This window comes from Lissotriton vulgaris, chromosome 3_1 (assembly GCF_964263255.1).
Source record: "Lissotriton vulgaris chromosome 3_1, aLisVul1.2, whole genome shotgun sequence".
Taxonomy (NCBI): Eukaryota; Metazoa; Chordata; class Amphibia; order Caudata; family Salamandridae; genus Lissotriton; species Lissotriton vulgaris.
Window position 1 is genome coordinate 194245394 of NC_141689.1, and position 19995 is coordinate 194265388.

General features: G+C 49.2%; 1 protein-coding gene across 1 annotated transcript in view; it reads left to right on the plus strand.

Annotated features, from left to right (window-relative positions):
- Positions 1-1944: 1944 nt before the first annotated feature.
- Positions 1945-19995, plus strand: part of LOC147726208 (aquaporin-3-like) — a 51996-nt gene continuing 33945 nt past the window's right edge. Inside the window, exon 1 of the mRNA XM_086960308.1 lies at positions 1945-2287. Coding sequence (XP_086816434.1) covers positions 2180-2287 — 108 coding nt within the window. The 5' untranslated portion in view covers positions 1945-2179. The remainder of the gene's footprint in view (positions 2288-19995) is intronic.

Here is a 19995-nt window from a genome sequence, read left to right on the forward strand (position 1 = left end):
GCGATCTTCTTTGTGTGTTCCTGGAGTGGAGTCAAACCAGATACCTAAATGTTTTACTGCCAACTTAGGGTTGGGGACAGTCCCCAGAGAAGCCGGCCACCAGTGCTTGCTCCACAGCCCTTTATCCTTCCCCACCAGCAGGACTTCTGATTTGTTGGTATTGAGTTGCAGGCAGTTTACCGTCATCCAATGCGCAACTGCCGCTAGGCCATCCCGGAATCGTACAGCACCCAGAATATGGTCATCGGAGAGGGCCACCACTAGTTGCGTATCATCGGCGTACGAGATCATGGTCAAGCCATGATCCCTCGCCACCGCCGCCAAGGGTTGAACATAAAGGTTGAACAACATGGGTCTTAAGGCCGAGCCTTGGGGAACCCCCTGCTTGATGACATGGGCTTGTGAGAGGAAGGGGGGGGGGCGAAACCTGGAATGACCTGTCAGATAAAAAGGAGCTAAACCATTCCAAGGCCAGGCCCACCCCCTAGCCGCCTCCAGCCATTCTTTGCTCGAAGTATGTTTCTAAAAGTTATTTCCATATACATGTAGATTTTCCAGTAATAGGCATGTAAAATTGTTTACTAGAAACAGGCATTTAATTTTTTTCCTGGAACAGGAACATATCATTGCCAGCAATAAGTGTGCAAAGTCATTTTTCAGGCGCAGGCATGCATATTAACCAGAAGAAGGCATGTAATGTTATTATCCATGAGCAGGCATGCAAGTTAACCAAGAGCAAGCATGCAAAGTTGTTTTCCATGAGCAGGTATGCAAGTTAACCAGGAGCAGGCATGTAAAACTATTTCTCAGGAGCCGGAATGCATGAGCAAGCATGTAAAGTTGTATTCTATGAGCAGGCATGCAAGTTAACCAGGAACTGGCAAATAAAGCAATTTTACATGATCAGAAACAAATCAATACTCCTCGGTAAAAAGCATATAATGTTGCTTTTATGTTGCTTTGCCTGCTGCAGGTAAATCTATTGCCCATGAGCAGACATGTATAGTTAGGCGTAGCAAACATATAAGCCTGCTTGCTTGGATCATGAAGGGACAGTTGCTTTCCAGAATCAGGTGTGCACTTTTGCAGTAGACGTGTAACGCTGCCAGTTGGTGCAGTCTTCTGTAGTTGTTTCCCTGGAGGAGGCTCACGTCTTTACGAGGAGCGTGTGCATAATATTATTTTCCATAAGCAGGCATGTATATTTTCCAGGGATAGGCACGTAAAGGTATTTTTCATGATTAGACATGTAGGTGTGCCGGTAATGAGCATGCGAAGTTTGTTTTCTGGAGCGGGCATATGATGACGTTTTCCTGGAGCAGGCATATTTAGTTGTTTTTCAGGCATATGAAGTTGTTTCCCCGGAGCAGGCATATGAAGTTGTTTCCCCGGAGCAGGCATGTGAAGTTCTTTTCCTGGAGCAGGCATATGAAGTTCTTTTCCTGGAGCAGGCATCTGAAGTTCTTTTCCTGGAGCAGGCATGTGAAGTTGTTTCCCTGGAGCAGGCATACGAAGTTGTTTTCCTGGAGCAGGCATGTGACGTTGTTTCCCTGGGTCAGGCATATGAAGTTCTTTTCCTGGAGCAGGCATGTGAAGCTGTTCCCTTGAGCAGGCATATGAAGCTGTTCCCTTGAGCAGGCACATGAAGCTGTTCCCTTGAGCAGGCGTATGGAGTTGTTTTCCTGGAGCAGGCATATGAGGTGTTCTTCCTGAGCAGGCAGGTAAATGTGCATCCCTGGAGCAGGCGTGCATCATTGCCAGTAGTGGGTGTGCGTGTGGTCATTGGCAGCACGTGGTGCCTTCCACTGCCGTTCCTTCTCGCAGGTGTGGAGCCGGTCGGGGATACCTTGACAGCAATGAATGGCCAGGCCTGTGTGCACCACGTCACACGGGGCCCGGGTGCTGGCCGCAGCCACCGCCGCTTCATCGTGTGTAAACATGAGTGACAGACAGAGCGCCTAGCTGGTGACAGCGGCCGCGCAGCGCCTCACGGCCACCCGCCTCGTGAAGGGTGAGGTGCAGCTCCCAGCCGGGGAGGCCCGTGGGCGTGGCTACAGAGGGGAGGGCACTTCATCATATCTGCACTTAGTTATAAGCACCCTTGGGGCGGACAGAGAGCATTTGGACCGGCAACTCGAGCGCTTGAAGCACACAGGAGCCAGGGGTACATCCACAGAAGATGGGGCGCCAAAAGGAACTTGTGAACAAGATCGGGGACATGCTGCGGATCCGAAGCAAGCTGATGAGGCAGGCGCTGGCCGAGTGCCTGGGGACCCTCATCCTCGTGGTGAGTGTGCAGGGGGCGCCTCTGGCCCAGGGCGGCTGATGATGCAGACGCTGGCCGAATGCATGGGGACCCTCATCCTCGTGGCGAGGGGGCTGGGGGCACTTCTGGTCCAGGGTCGGGGCAGGAGCTGATGAGGCAGGCGCTGGCCGAGTGCCTGGGGACCCTCATCTTCGTGGCGAGGGGCAGGGGGTACTTCTGGTCCAGGGTCGGGGCAGGAGCGGAGGCAGCAAAGGTGCCGAGCCCCCGCTGGATCTCCAACAATCAGCACCCACCAAGTCAGTTACTTAGTATAGCTCCTTAGGTTCAGCGCCTGTTGCAAAGCGCTAATTGTAACAGCAGGTGGTTCATCTACGGCGAATCAACTCGACCCTGCCTCACTCGCTGCCTTTCAAACGACGGAATAATCTTAATAGTATCGGCTCTTTAGTATATAGTGCTTCTTCCTGTTGTATTAGTTCTAGCGCATCGAAGTGGTGTTCAAACCGCGATCGGCGCTATGCTGATTGAGATGCGTTATGTGCCAGTGGCGTAACCGAAATGTAACACGCATCACTCTGCTCACCCTAAAAAAAGGGGAGCGCATAGAAGTCACGTACAAGAATGCCAGACGTGTTCAGACAGATGTCAGCCTCTGACCTGTGCAGATGCAAGCATTCCGGGTTTGTGGAAACATTTTTTTCTGGGGCAGGTGTTATTGTTGAAGGTAAACAGAGAGGTGTTGCTCACAGTCCCTGCATCGCCAGCTGGGGGAACGCAGCATCAACAGTGGGGGGCGTCTTAGTGAGTGGGTATTTGTCCACAGGCCACACGTTCCACCATACTCACATACTATGCGTTTTCGTGTAGCATTTGATTCGGAGGACACAGTTTGCTAAGCCTATGTACTGCGGAGAGGCGCGAGGCTGGGGCAGTCCTGTCGAATTGGTGGCTGCACATGGATCCCAGCAGCAAGTGTCTACTTCATTGACCAACTTGTGTGATCTTGGGCAAGTCCATTTTCGTCCGTACTACCAGGGTTTACTGATCTGCAACAGACAGAGGGGCTGAAAACTCGCCCGACCCGTGTTTAGCAGACAGAAGACTCTGCCTGCTTGCTGCAGGAGTGCAGTGAACTTGGCAGACGGGTAGCAGGTGCGCGCGTTCACTGCAGAGGAAGGACAGACAGACACGTGTCCTTTGCTGCAGACTGCGGTCCCTGCTGTCTCCGGTGGTGGTGCTCAGACCGTGTGTGCTTGCGTGCGTGAAGCGGGGTGTGATCTTGTGCACGGGTCCCTGGTGCGGTGTCTGTCCTGGGAGGGGTGCCTTCACGAGCACATGGCACCATCCGCTGTGCCAGCCGGTGGGCATGGAACTTACAGTGGTGCTCAGTCCGTGTGCGTGAGTGAAGCGACGTGTGATCGTGTGCAAGGGGCCTGTCCTGGGAGGACACTCTTCATTATCGACCAGGGTGCGCCATGCCAGTCGGCGGGCACGGGAGCTTACAATGTGGCACGGTTGACGCAACACTGAAGACGTGTTTAAAGAAACTCTCCAGATAGACCCCCGGAAGGTGAAGCGACCCATCTCCTTCTCAGCGTGCGGTACCACCCCTCCGCCGCCCGCCCCACCCTCCTTCTCCTTCAGGACAGGGCATCTAAGCGCGTTATGGAAGGAACTAATAGTACATGCATGTCAGCTGGAAAATAATGCCGCGTGCCTAGCTCTGCCTTTTCTCGCTCTAGAGTCGCAAGGCGCTTTAAGGTAACATGGCGCTTTGGATTGGACTGATTAATAATAAAGGTCTCTCCAGGTAAAACCAATGCACTGTGCACAACTCTGTCTACTCTAATAAATTGAGGCTCACTGAAGTATCTGAAAGGCAAAATGCCAGCGCTACACAAATTTCAAAAGTCAGCCCTGGTTAAATGTAAAATACGTATATCTTTTTGCATGCAAATGATGGGGTGCGCCCAAATGTCACCCCTCGCCTCTCCAGACTCCCTAAGTGGAGAATAGGAGCTATATCAAGCTCCAATAAGTACAAAAAATAAACCTATCTATTTACCATAAAGATTAGCACGAGACTGGCGCTATTCCCCCCCCCCCCCCTCCCCATTTGAACCGCTATAAAGTGTATAGGCGCAGCATGTCGGCACTACACAGAATACCAATGAATAAATGAATACACACCTAACTAAAGAAATGTGTCTCTGCTTCGCAAGCGAGATCGCGGTACGTACTTAGCGTTTCATCAATCGTTGCAGGCTATCTAAGCGCACTGAAGTGCATGGAAGGCAGCGTGTTGGCGCTACGCAAAACACCAATAACTGCATTAATGTGTCTTTTACTGGGTAGGAATACAGCATGGCGAACCTAGCTCCCTCTATCGCTCTAGATTCTCAAAATATTCGGATGTGCCTTGAAGGCACCACGTTGACACGCTATAAAATACGATCCAGTAGTCTAGTAATATTTATGTGCATCCTGTTGGAAAACACGAGAGTGCACTCTGCTCTTCTGCTCTGGAACATCGTGCGCTCTGAAGTGTCTGAAAGGCAAATTGTTGGCGCTATACCAAACAGCAACACACAGTTGAATCATATAGATGTCGACATCTCCTTTGTGATGGTTCAGCACTCTGACAGCACCGACCACACAGTCGGTGGGTTGCATAAGGGTCGGGGTCAGAGAGATACGATGTTGCTTTCATTTTTAAACCGTTTATATATTTGTCTGTATTATTGCCTATAAAGCGCTGCGTTTCGCCAAAGGCAGCTCCAGGAGAGCCAAACAGAACACACCAAACAACCGACTGTTGAAGATATCACAGAAAAAAGGAAAGATTAATAAAACAGTAACAGGGAAAGGTCAGACAATGCACCGTATGGATTTCAGGAATTAGTTTTTATAGTTCTTTACTGATTATATGGAGGTGTCCCTGGTTTTAATTTTTTAGAGTAGAACCCCCCTGCGACGCATGTTGTTTATTGAGTGCACATTAACTTACCCCCTCACCTGGAAACTTGTGTAATAGTAGCGCAATGGAGCCGTTGGATTCTAGGCGCATCCAGGCTCAACGGGGCAATCGCTTTATCACAAACATTCGCTTCGTGTTGGCGTGCGCATCATTTGTGAATGCTTCTGAGCACGAGAACGGGGTCACCGGTGGATGGCTTTATTTGCCTGGGCTCACACACTTTTGTTCTGCAAAGCCGGGATTAAAACCAGCCCGTCTGGTTCCATCGCCGCCGGACCCTTTCAACCGCACCCACTGCAGAGTGGTCTCTGGCACAGGAGAGCAGCCCTGCTGTGAAGGGGGCCCAGAGGGTAGCGGGGTGGGGGAGGGGTCGTCACACTAGCAGGCGTGCGTGTATGTGCACGCACGGCTGGTGGTGCACAGCCCTGGGTCTGCGGACGTGCTGGGGCTCCTCTCTGTGGAATGCGCTCAGACACGGCCCCGACCACTGTCCTCGGGCCCGGCAAGATCTGCGTGTGAAGCACCGAGGGCTGCTTCTGGGCTCTAGGTATCCAAGAAATCCAGCTCTCTCGGTGACCAGTGAAACGTATGTCGGTCACAATTCACCTCCCAAATAGCGTTTTCTTATGTTTTAGATAAGTGTGGCTCCTTCTTTCAGACGCCCGAAATTTTTAAAAAGTGCATTACAGTGGTAGAATGGAAACATAGTTCAGTGTGGTGCGGGGCTGAGCGGTGGTGTGATGTGGCAGGGCACCGCATAGTTCAGTGTTGTGGGGTGTCTGACGGGCGGCATTGAGTGGGGGTGTTATGTGGCATGGCACCGCATAGCTCAGTGTGGTGGGGTATCCCTATTGTGAAGCGCTCTGATACCTTCGGTAAAGTCCGCGCTATATAAAAACGCATAAATAAATAATAAATCCGATGGGCGGCACTGAGTGGGGGTGTTATGTGGCATGGCACCGCATAGTTCAGTGTTGTGCGGTATCTGACGGATGGCACAGTGTGGGTGTGGTAACCGGCCTGGTTCGCCTTGATTAGGTTGGACATTCCCCACTACACACTCGGAGCCCAGCAACAAACACCACCCCCGCGATGAGACCCTCACACACACACACACACACACACACTGCGTACACTAGTTATGTTATGTTATGTTACATACATTTGTAATGCGCACTGCTGCCCCAGCTAAGGGGCGTCCAGGCGCATGGCAGGTAAAGATGCAACACCACAGGAAACAGAACAGAGGGAAAAAAAGTGAATTTATTAAAACAAAACGGTTTTCAAGGCTTTACGAAAAACTAGCAGATCATCTAACAGTCGCAACTCTACAGGAAGGGAGTTCCAGAGCTCGGCTGCTCTGACCCGGAAGGAACGGGGGATGGGGACCCTGTGGTGCCCAAACGCCATAACCTGGCACTGTTGGCCTGGCACCCACTGCTGAGAGGGCATCACTCAAGCTGGCACCGAAAGTCATCACGATGGGTGGCGCATGTGGCCAGCAAATTGCCGTCACTTCTGGGTCCAGGCCTGCGCTTTAAGACTGGGGAGAGCGGGCAATGGCACAGGGCGCCCGCCCGCCAAGGAGCCCCTCTGGAAAGCGAGCCTTGGCTCTGTTTAACATCTGCCTTTTTTTACTTGTCTATCAAGACCTCTCTCCTTCTCTATCCACCTGTACCTCGAGCCAAGCTCTAATAAATACCCCTCCTACACCCCCCTCCCCTCCCCCCCAACCCCCCCCCCCCCCCCCCACACACACACACACCGTCATCCTAATGATTTCTGGGGCTCCAAACAAGTCACAGTTCAACTGTTTTTGCCTGACCATTTTACAGAGTACCATACATTACGATTGTTTAGCAAAATGTGGGCTAGGATCCGGGGCGTGCCACAGCGTGACGGGCATAGGGTAGCGCCTATGGTGTGCCTCGGTGTGGCATAGCAAGCTGGGAGTGCTGTGGCATGCATAGCAGGGTAGTTCAGTGCGGTGTTATGCGGCATGCTTCAATGGGCCCAGGGCTGTGTTATGCGGCATGGGCATGGTGGGGTGTTATGCGGCATACTTCAATGGGCACAGGGCAGTGTTATGCGGCATGCATCCATGAAGCGCCGCGGCTGCCTGACAGGTGTGGGTCCGCGTCAGCGCTCACCGGTGGGATGCACAGGCAGAAAGGGTCTGGAGAAGGTTTATTCTGACCCCGGGGTCGAAGCATGTGCAGGACCCCTCTCCCCCCTCCTACCCCCGCTATGATGAATAAACGGCCCCCTCTGTATGCACGCTGCCTTCACGCATAGTTGCGAGGACGGGAAACTCACAGCAGTTATTGCTCGCAGATGCGGTCATTAACGCATAGTTGCCATCAGAGCCCCTGCTGCAGTTCACCTTTGAACTCTGTGCAGCGCGCTGGTGCAGTCGTCAGTGCACCTGCCCCGTGCATACATGGTGTCCTATGAAATGGCAGTACACAACATGCCATAGCATGCCGCGCCATACAATAACATGCTACAACCAAACATAACACACACAGCACCATACCACAATACGTACAAGATGCCATAACTCAACACTACATCCATCCATACCATATCCTAAATCGCCTTAATTCATATCACAATGTCCAAGAACAGACTACCATCCCATACCGTATCCGTCCGATGTATGTGAGAAACCTGCTTACAATATTAATGCACGCACATGCCTTTTGGGGAAGGTGCGAGCCGGTGTAAACGGGCAGTGGACATGCACCAGGCGCTGGAGAGGGCTGCACCCGCCCCAGCTGGCTGGCTCGGGCCTCGGCCAGGACCCAGCAGGCGGGTGTCTGCCGAGAGACGAGGCAGGCAGCACCCGAGAGCACATGCCCGGGGCAGGGCAGGCCCCCCGGGGCGGTCCCGGCAGCCCCAGAAGCCCCCTTCTCTGCGGGGGTGTCCCCTTGCACCAGGAGCCTCCGCCTCTCTGTGGTGAGCACACAGGGGGTGCGCGTGCCAGCAGGAAGAGGTCACCCCAGGACTTCCCAAGGCGGGAACCGAGCATGTCACATGCAATTAAGACGCTTCTCTGGTAAACAGCCTCACTCTGCAGTAGAGCGCTCGTGAGACGTCACTGAAGAGGGCCGGGCTCTCTTGTTTCGAAACCTTGCAGGAAAAAAAGTCTCTCAGTCTTTGGGGTTATTTCACCCAAGGTTTCAGACGAAGACCTTCACATCGCGTGTGCACGAGGATGTCTCTTTGACTCTGACACCTGTCTCAAGACAGCATTCATGATTTGGGGTTGGAAGCACCATCCCAACAGAGGAGGCAGCAAGAGGGCCCCTGGTCGGTATTCACCTGTTACAACGCATTTTTTACAACGCACTACCACTACAACGCAGGCATTACAACGCATACCATTACAACGCATAGCGCTGGGGGGCGCTCTAGGATAAGAGGTAAGTTTAATTTACTATCCAACACCTTCCCTAGGGTCCACGGGGACTGGAGTTAGAATAGTAAATTATACTTACCACTATCCAGCACCCCAAAGCGCTATGCGTTGTAGTGGTATGCGTTGTGAATACCGCGTTGTAATGGTATGCGGAGTAAAAGTATGCGTTGTAACGTCATACATCCAGACCTCCATGGGTCTGTCTCTTGTCCCAAGAGATCGCTCTTCGTGTAGGTTTGGAAGGGCTGGGCGTCTCATAAGTCGACACATGAGCGGCAGATGAAGGAAGAAGTGTCTCAGCGAGACTGACACCTGTCACAAAAGAGTGTATGAGATGGGTTACAAGAGGGCTCGGTCTCTAGGAGTTTGAAACCTATCTCAAGACATCACCCAGGGGTCAAGGATGGATGAAGGCCGGGTCTCGATGAGGTTGGCGCCTGTCTTAGGAGACAGATCATGAGTTGCCATACATAAGACTTTGGTCTCGCTTGGTTTGGCTACTGTCTCAATAGATCACCCATGAGTTGTACGTAGTAGACTGTTTGGTTTCTATGATATTGGCGCCTGTCTCAAGAGCTCACCCATTAGAACTTTTGCAACCAGTTTGCCCTCAAGTGTAATTTAATGCATCTTTGCCCTGTGAATGTTCAGTTTCTCATGAGGAAAAGCTGAACAAATGTACTTGTGAGTCACTAGTGCAACACAGTTTCACTGTATCGCTGAGAAGAAGGCACAGGCATTTTAGCACCAGCCAACACCTGTGAGGGAGCGACATCTATGCTCGGGTTTAGGAAAGGGCAAAGGAGACATTCTGAAATACTTGAAAGCCAAGGATAGGAACCTACACAAACTTTTGCTGGTGTATTGTGTGTAAAACTTTGCACACCCCTACTCACAGCCTTCTCCCGATTGGCAGTGAAAGGGGCTAGCTCTCTCAGAGTTTAAGACCTGGTTCAACAGACCAGCTGTCAGCGCAGGTTCTTCAGACCTTCAGCCTCCGGTCTAAAGATCGCTTATCAGCTGGTGCTGTAGAGAGGTTTCACTCTTAAGGTTTCAGAACAAGTTTCACAACTTGCCCATGAGTTGGGTTGGAAGAGAACCGGGTCTCTCGCACTGTGGCACCACCTGACGAGATCCCCCGTGAATCCAGGTTACAGATTGCGGGTCTCTCAAGTTCTACCACCTGTGCTGAGAAGTTATCCTGTGTTGGAAGAACACTTGGCTTCTCAGGGTTTCACACCCATCTGATTCAATCACTTACGAGTTAGTATGGAGGAGGGCTTCACTTCTAGTGTTTGAGACCCTGAGGTGACCTTATGTGCATTTAGTCCTCCTGGATTCAAGACCTTACCTGTTGCAACAGACACATGATTTGTTGGAGCTGATGAGGGTACAATCCCGGGGTTTGGTAGCCAGCGGAAACTGATCTCTAAAGATGTTGATACCGTGTGGTTGAAAAGGGCTTGGTATCTCAGGATTTGCCCATCACTTGAGCTCAGGACGTTTAATTCATGCTGTCAATAATAAAATATTGTTTCCATACGGGTCAAAGTATGTGTCTGCTGCCTCACTCCCTTTGTACCGCATCAGTTTATGGTAGAAATTCCCTAATTCCAGAAATAGTGCATTCAAACTTTAAGGCAGCTTTCACCTATGGGCGGAAACCCTGTCTATCAGACCAAAATATAGGCAGACATATTTTAAATTCAGAGCCAATGAGAAGGCGTCATTAATGGCCATGGACTCAGAAGCCTGATTTAACCCATGTCTTGCACAAGGGGAGTCCGACCAACCCAAAATGCACTGGGCAGTTCCAAATGCATGACCAAGCAGTGCCTCTTGTATGCGTTGACTTAGGTTAGTGACAACTGGTGTTTTGGAACTGCCACAGTATTAATGTTCAAATTCAATGTTATGTTTCTTTTTGATTCGCCATGCAACTGCTTTTGAGCCTGTCACATGCAGGGTGCCAAAAAATTCCACCAGCAGATGAGTTAACCCACTGAGCTACTGAGCAGAACCAGCTTCCAGGCTCATATTTCCGGTAGCCATCTTGAATGAATAGGTGCTCTTTCAGTTTGACGGAACCATGGAAGGAGTGTTCAATGTAACAGTCAGTGGTAGGCCCACTGAGCGGGGAGGGCGTGCCTGGCAGGCACTTGTCCAGGGTATCATTATCTTGTCTTTGAATAGTTAAGAATAGTTCTGTCTCTCCCCTTATTTTCAGAGGAAGCACAGAAATACAGCTCCTCGAAGAGGCTCATTCACACATTCATACATGGGTCCGTGTCAGGACGGCAGACATGTTGGTGTGGCTCAACCTGTCACTTGCACGTATAGGGAGGGACCTGACCTACATGTGTCATACTCCTCTGTGGTTGAATCAATTTGCTGAACTTTTTTGTTGCATAAGAAGATATTTGTGTCAATCAAATAAAGCAAACAAAAATACTCGGTGCCTCAGCTCTGGTAAGTCATTAATGACGCCGAAAGGAATGCGAGGGCAATCCTCATATTTCATCTCTGACACGCAGCATTGTTAGGGTTTGGCCACACGACGTGTTTGTGTTCGCACCCCTCCATGTCTGCTTGGAGAGGGCGGCAAGGAACAGGGTGCAGACTGACACCTCCTTCCTTGCCCACCCCAAGGAATGGGCATCTAAAGTGCACGTGCAAGTTCCCATACCGGAAGGACCGCTCCCAGACTGCTGCGCCTTTAATCAGCAGAGTAAAGTGCCTCGACAAGCACATTGTAATCTTATATTTAGCGCTGTTGATTTCAGAGGGAAGAAACATTCGAGTGTAAGCCGACAGCGCAGGCCAGCAATCACGTCCCTCAGCCTGGCATTAAAGAGGGCTGGCCAGTGATGTCACACAGTCTGGAAAACCTGCAGCAACTCAGGGTGCAACATCTATGTGGGTGGCACAGGTGTCAACCTCTGGCCCTTGGAGCAAGTGTCAGTTGCTGGTCTCTAATGGATTTAATTACAGCATTTAATAATTAGTACACTTACAGGGTAGATTCTACGTCTTATCCATGGGCACTGATAGCAGGTGTTAATTATCACCCATCTCAAAGAAGTATCCACAGCAGAAGGATGAACGTATGAATGGGTCTGACAGGATTCAAACCCATGTCCTTCCGGTTAATGATAGGTCCCTGCAGTAGATGCAATAGTCCAATGAGCTATCTTACTTTTTTGGGCACCATACGAAGTAAGTCTAGCGGTCAAAAACAAATACATCTTAAACCCACAGATAATACAAGACACCAATACTCGGTTTCAAGATGCAACTGGAAAGCAGTGGAATGCTCCTGCTGGCAATGTAGTAAATGCACAGAATCTGTAATGCACACATTAAATTCTGTAAAAACCATTTGTAACTGGTCGACTTCACTTTCCCCCAGGGATCTCCTGCTCTTTGTTGTGTTGACAAATGAAAGAGCAGAAAGGTTTGGAGCTACAGATGCTCGTGTGCTAAGAGACAAAGGTCTTTCCCAGGACTTATTTTTCAGAGATAGATGGAAAATGAGGAATGAAGGTGGAAAGTGGTGAGAGATGGCAGGTGCAGGGAATTTTGTTGCCCACGGGGAATAATACAACCTGCCGGCTTTCCCTACACGAGGACATCCTGAGGATATGGGTGCCCCGTTGATGGCGCTGGCCAGTGGCCACCTGCACATACCTTACACTAGAAATGCACTGGCGAGGCGACGGCTAATGGTCACTAAAGCCAAGTCAATGCAGACTCCCCTCACTCCTTCCAGAATGCCGGGTCCGGGAAAGGCAGCGTTTAGTGTGGAGTCGAGTTATGCAGGGGTCTGGTCACACACTTCTAGTGCTAAAGATGGATTGTATCACTGCTAGGGAGATCTCACTGTCGTTTCTACTGCCCAAACACACCATTTGTTTCTGGTGGACCACACTGGTATCTTCTGCCACGTTGAACCAATGCACCCTGGTGGAACATACCGGTTTCTCTTGCCTGGTCACACCACTCTATTTCTGGTGGATCACTGGTTTGTCCTGCCTGGCCACACAAACCTCTGGTGGGATCACACTAGTTTCTCTTGCCTGATCACATCATTTTCTCTTGGTGGACTCCACTGGCTTCTCTAGTCATGTTGATCCATCTTCTCCTGGTAGATCACACTGACTTCTCCTGGATCACTCTAGTTTCTCTTGCATGGTCATACCATCTTTTCTCCGTCGATAACACTGGCTTGTCCTGCCAGATTACAATCTTCTGGATCACGCTATTTCTCTTGTGCTGTCACACCATCTTCACCTGGTGGATCAGACACAGTTTCTCTTGCCTGGTCACACCACAGTAGATCACACTGGTTTCTGCAGGTGGATCCCACTGGATTCTCCAGCTGTGTCACACCATCTTCTGCTGGTGGATCACACCATCTTCTGCTGGTGGATCACACCATCTTCTGCTGGTGGATCACACTGGTTTCTCTTGCGTGGTCACACCATCTTCTCCTGGTGGATCACACCATCTTCTGCTGGTGGATCACACTGGTTTCTCTTGCGTGGTCACACCATCTTCTCCTGGTGGATCACACCATCTTCTGCTGGTGGATCACACTGGTTTCTCTTGCGTGGTCACACCATCTTCTGCTGGTGGATCACACTGGTTTCTCTTGCGGAGTCACACCATCTTCCCCTGGTGGATCACACTTGTTTCTCCTGATCTATCCCAATGTGTCTCCTGTCAGATCACACCACCTTCTCCTTCCGGATCACTGCATCTTGGCCCACTGCAGGAAACGCCATGCGCTGAGGGTGCAGTTTTCCCAAGGGATTTAGAGAGGCTTGGATGTGCTGTTGTGAAGTCCATGAAGCCGTTCAGCCATCTGGGAACTACAGAAACATATCTGCTCACCTTCAAGTGACAAGCCAGAGAGGGGAGCTAGAGTGTGGCTGGGGTTCAACAGTAGAGATTGAGTCTGTGGCCTGAGATGGCCTCACCGTTGCACCCATGACGGAAAGAGCGCTTCTGGGGGCTGTGCCTGCGTGTGAAGAACACACCTTGAGGCGGAAGGAGGCACTCTGGCGGCGGTACCTGATCAAGGGTTCAACTGCAGATAACATGACCGCAGGCTCATCTACCCACTGAAGGTAGGTAAAGTTCACCAGGAAGCTGATGGCAGAGCTCCAAGACAGAAACTGCAGGAATCCTTCGTGAAGTCTGAGCCATATTACGCGACAAAAGGCGAAGTCACCATCTTGATAAGATCTGACAGAGTTTGATAACTCTTCCCCCATGTAGAAACTGTAAACAAGTCAGGAGGGTAAATACACACTGCCCTTTGTGCTGTCAGACATTAGCCCCACATTTATGACTCGACTTGTGCCGAAAGTCCAGTTATAGGGAAGCAAGGCAGCTTATTCCTGGAGAAACAGAAGGGACCAATGTGCGGGACTGGCCAATCAAGCCCCTGCCTGGAAATAGAAACAAAGTAAGGGTCAACGTTAGGGAGTTTCACTTTATTCTAAAACTAAACGGAGAGCAAACGCTGTGTTTGTGCTGCACGGGCGCTAGAGATCAGGCGGGTAACTCGGAGGGTTGGTGCATTCTCTGTAGAGGATTTCCTGATCATGGGTTTAGCTCCTCCAGTGGCTGACTCAGCCTTTCATCTTTTCAAACACAGTCACTTTTCAGCCTCTGAAGCATTACGCCTGAGAAATTAATTAGCAAGCAAAGAAAGGGGTTCTTTCAGAGAGTAAACACAAACATTACAACATGATTGTAGTTTTTTTTAAAACACTTGATGTTATAGGGTACACTTTTGAGAGGCGTGCAGGCTTTGCGGAATCTCGGGAGTCATCTGGGGCTGGCTCCCTCCGTCTTTGAACCCTTTCAGGTGGCAGTGGGCAGTACCTGCTCTACTGTGAGCCAAGCCCTGGGCACGGACAGCTGTCATCAATCGCACTGGCAGGAGCAGGGAGGCGGTCCAGCAGTGACCCGGCTTAGAATGACACACCCCTGAATGTGCAGGCCTGACTTAGTCTATGTAAATAAAAAAATTAAAAAATACTGTAGTGCACAAAAAAATACAACTGGCGATTGAACATAGTGGTTCATAAATAGCAAACCAAATGTATTTCACTTGTAATAATACATTGCTTTTATATAGCGTTTCAGATCGCACTTCTGGCGTTTCTAAGCACTGTAAATAACAAACGCTACTTGTAACTAAATACTATGATGCCATTCGATGTATGGGCCTCTGAAAGAAGAAGGGCTGTGTTCACTTGCTGGGAGTTGAACTTGGGGCGGGAGGTCGCCGTATTTATGGGAGGCAAAAGTTCATGTCACTGGGCACCACGGAGGCAGCTGGGTAAAGAGAGGCGCTGGTGGCCTGGGCACAGGTGCAGCAGAGGGGGGCTGTCTACACTGGAGGTTGTTGCTCAGGGGTCGCTTTTAGCTGGAGACTAGCCTGCAGGGGGCCAGAAGCCGGCTGGCGTCCTCTCTCGTCTCCTGTCTTCCCTGCTGAGCTGTCATCACAGCAGCCCCTCTCAAGAGGATCGTTACCAGTTACTGACCTCGTGACCCACAGGCGACCCTAAGTGCATTTGTGCAACAGGCGTTGCTGTGGGAGCCGCCTGTGAGTCCGACGCTCATACAATTGGCACGTTCAGTGATGGAGCAGGAATCTGCGCTCCTTCGCTTCGTACGACTCCATGCACTTTTACTCGATACGCTTTTCATATAAAGTGTATTTTCATTGAGTTTCCTTTTTGCAGTCCTTTCGTGCGCCTGTTTACTGTGCTCGCACGCCCTCTACTGGCTAACGAGAAATGTTTAAAAAATGCCGACTCGGTCTCATCTGAGCACAGCCCGGGATGATAACACGGAGATGATGACTCGGCATGTTTTATCAGGCTCCCGCCCCTAGGGCCCCTTTCAATTCAAAGCAGGGAGATAAGAGGACCGCACGAGACCATACCACACCCCAGGGGGTCCGTTAGACCGCACGAGACCACACCACGCCCTTCTCCGCACACGGCCAAGTTAGGCATTCAGTAACACGTACCAACGCTGAGGCGGGCGGCATCTAACCGCTCAATAGTATAGCTTAATTCTGGGCAGTTGTTTTGGTGCTCACTTTATCGCCCTTGAAATGATGAAATGCTCAATAGGCCTCGTAGGCACTGTTGACAGTTAATTAACAGCACAGCAATACCCTGCCGGCACAAGACTGCAATGCATGTAACAAACAGCACAGCACTGGCCTTGCTGCACAAGATCACACGTGCAAGAGACCAGTGTCGGTACATGTGGACAATATGGCAATGCATGTAACAGCACAGCACCGGCCTTGCTGCACAAGACAGCAGTGCATATTAGAGCACAGCGTCACTGTTGGCACACGTGTATAATGACTAGCACGGGACGCATATCTCCATAAGACTGCAATGTATGTAATGCTATAGTTTTGGCATATGCACAAGGCTGCAATGTACGTCATAGTCCGGCGCTGTCCCAACTGCACACATTGCAGTATATGGAATAATGTATGGCATATTTGCCTATTTTTTGGAATGTAAACGGGGTCACTGAGTTATGTAGGAGCCAATAATGTGACAACGTTAAAATAATTATGCGGCAGTAAAAGGTAAATTATGCGGCATGATGCCTCATAGTCTAAAGCAGTAACATTTCGTTTTTTTTGTCATTTTAACATCTATTACTACTGTTTGGTAAAAGGTGCACTCCAATAATACGAGTTTAACACTTAAATACAGCAATTAGCAACTGAACGTTGAACAGTTCACCCTTGCAAGCGTCAGCCGTAGAATCATCTGTTGTTCTTATTTATTCACTTTTCATCCGTATGAACTAGACACAAAATGTGTTTATGGCGAATCGGGAAATTATGCAGTCGATGGTGGGTTGTGTGACAAACGCGGCAGATTCATAATTATGCAGAGATTGCCGCGGTCACGGAATCACATAACTCCAGTCACCATGGAAATACAATTAAAGCATATAGTAAAAGAAAACAATGCTTTGAAAGGGTCATGGGGCTCTGTAAACTGTTCCTAATTGGTTATTAAAGTGAACAAGAGTCAGATTTGTCACGAGAGAACAGAATACGGAAAACTGTGCCCAACATAATACCAAGCACCACCGCCCGGCCCTCCCAGAATCTAAAACATGAACAAAGGTGGCATTTTTTTCGGGGTAAGGCGGGCACCCTCTCTTCACTGAAGGCCGCCCGCGCTGCCCCAGTTTTATTGACCACACTCGGTGTCTGTCTTTGAAGTGTGTCAGTCGGACACCAGTGACCCCACACACAGCCTGCTTTCCCGCTGCCCCGATTAGAAGCGCCCAAAGGCTTGGCGAGGTCACTGGCCCGTATTGTCAGCCTCCATAGAGGCCTCAGCGCGCTTTGATGTGACGTGGAGCCGGAGCGACGTCCATTGTTGTGCGGGTCATGGCTGGGTGAGCAGGCCTCCTCGGCAGTGCCCCTCTCCCTGTGAGCTGGGGGCTCGAGGGGCGGAGGTAACACTCTATAGCGCAGACCCCCTGACTGGGAGGTGCACAGGATCAGGCGGCTGGCCTTCTGTTAACATGGCTTCTAGTGCTTGCTTTTACATGGCTGAAGCACGGTGTGATTCTTGGCAAATCCTTTCCCATAGTTGTAGAGTTGATGGGAGTGGAGATATGGCCCGGGGGGTTACACCTGCAGAACCGTGTTCAAACTCTGATCTAGGCTTGACATACTGTGATAAACAAAATCGTAAAGTCATTTGGCCCTTAGGGCAAGTTCGCGTTTGAAAAAGTGAAGTATATGTGATGGATTACGAACCGTGGAATTTTGCAGTGTGGCACTGTTCCAAATTCGTATCCCATTATTCACACTACTCCTTTTGAGATAAGAACGGGTTATGTTAAATCTCCACAGAAACGTATCGATACCTCGCAGGGCTTTGGGTTTTATTGCGTAAGCCGCCTGCGTGAGCTCATTGAGCGCGGTGGGCGGAATTTGCGTAGTCGCGATACACAAAGCTCGGCAAAATGGTAAAAAATCTCTGCAAGCACGCAGAGTTCCACGAACACGTGGAATTGCTTGATCAGCCCGTCCGCGATGCTTTTTTCCTGTTCGCAAACGCTGTGTGCGTGCTCGGGGGGAAATATCTCGCAAACACTCATTTTGAAAGCGCAATCAAGCAAAAAATTCTGCAAATCCGCGGATCGTGGAATTTTGGGCAATTCCGCGTTCTCTTCGGAAAGCAAATTACCCAAATTCTGCAAGCGGAACGGAATTTACCACCCAGGCCTAATCAACATATATTTTATTTGAGTGTTAATGCATGAATTAATTTATTGTAGGCACACTCAAGGGCTCCTGGCGCCAGGGATGTTGGCGGTCAGAGACCCCACATAGGCTTCTTGGAACAGCCAGGATTTGAGAAGTTTTCTAAGTTTCAGGTGTTCTTATGTGGTAGCCAGAAGGCGGGGCCAGAAAGGGACACAATGTCAATATATCAGGGATTCTCGGAGACCCCCCGGGGGCCTCAAAGGATAAGAGGGTGTTCTGCACCTGGTATCTTTAGGAACACGTTCATTTTTAAAGCCAATGTTCAACAAAGTTGTAAAAATATAATAAAGTGTCTTCAAAATTAAAAAAAAATGTGTATTTCAGTAACATGCAGAACCGTTTTTCCTTAGTAAATCAGATTCTAACCCTGCAGTGAGGGGCATTTGTTAGAGAAGTGATAAGAGACATTCACCCTCCCCCACCATGACAACAATTCCATTAGTGAATCAAGAGGCAAGTCACTTGCCATGTTCACCCTCAGGGAGGCGTACATTTTTATCATACTTGAAACAACGTTATAGTTTAATAACTCAAATACAACAGAAGGTTTTGTACAGAGCACACCATGAGCTGATATATTTCAAGGTGCTCTCGTAGGTGATAACGAAGAAAAAGGAGGCAAAGCGAAATAAACCATTTGCCTAGGATCACACAACTTAGTAAATGTCTTGACCCTTAAAATAACTCCACTACTCAGTGTCCACTCCATGTACATGCTTTGCTTCTCCTACCCCCACCCTAAACCAATCGACACTCACCCTCCTGGCATCAATGTTGCCCTTGGTCATGTCAAAGACCTAACTTTTCAGCCTCATGGAAAATGTTTGCGAGTACCCATGCAATAGATGATCCTTTGCAGAGATAAGACTTCTGATTGATTTGTATTTCTGAAAAGTTTTCATAAGAAAACATGGTCCAGTACCATGATATGCCCCATGTAGAAAGCACAGAGCCTTACAATTGATATGTTATGCACCTGAAACTAATGAATTTGTACTCATACAGGGGATATATATGCTTACTCGTGTTGGTTAGATTGCCAATCTTGACACAGCTGTTTGTAGTCACTTCAGATACTTCAGATTCCAGAGCAATATGCTAATTAGGTCTTAAAAGATTCTGTTGTATTGGCTTGGTACCAACAACGATATTTCTTTTTAGAGCTGTGTGAATAATGTTCTGAGAGGCATAATGTGATCACGGTTAGATCATTGTGTCTTTATGTTTGATACATGGGTCTGCTTCAAAGCATGGGCGAGGGTCATCCCATAACAAGAGAAATAAGACAATTAATTGAAAACAACCTTCCCACTCAAAAGTTCTTTTTAATGAAATTATTGTAATATATCCGTCATGAACTCCTGGTGCAGTTCCTAAAGCAGACATGTTTCGGATCGATCACTTAATATCCTTATTTATAGGACTTCTGTTAGCAAATGTATTTCTCTCCATAGTTCCCAGAGGAGTGTGCCTGAAAGCCTTTATCTCTTTGTAGCAAGGCCATTTTCTCTTATTTTCAGCTTTCACTTTTTTCCGGTGTGTCTCAGTGGTGCAAGGTCCTTTCTGTTGGCAGGTTTTGTAAATTTCATTTGAATTGATTAAGTGTCATCACACTTCTATCATTTAGTCTGGATCTGCTTGACTGTTAGCTGCAGTTTAAATTTCTACATTTACATGCTGGCCTGTACACTTCACAGTCAGGAGTGGACAGAGGTATTTACAGTACTTTGCTTTTTTCACTGCAGAAGTTCAGTACAGGAAAACTGGGGTCCCTCTGCAAGTCATCACACACTTTAAATCACAATGCTGTCTTTAAAATACAGCTACAAAACATTGTTTGTCTTAGAATATGTTTCCAACAAAGTACAAGCTGCATGTTGGCATGTTTATTTCCACAGTACAGATCCCATATTCAGTTTTCAAGTCAGTAACTGAAAGATCTCTTGTGTCACACAGAGCAAAACATTAAAGTGTTGAAAAGGAGTGAGTGG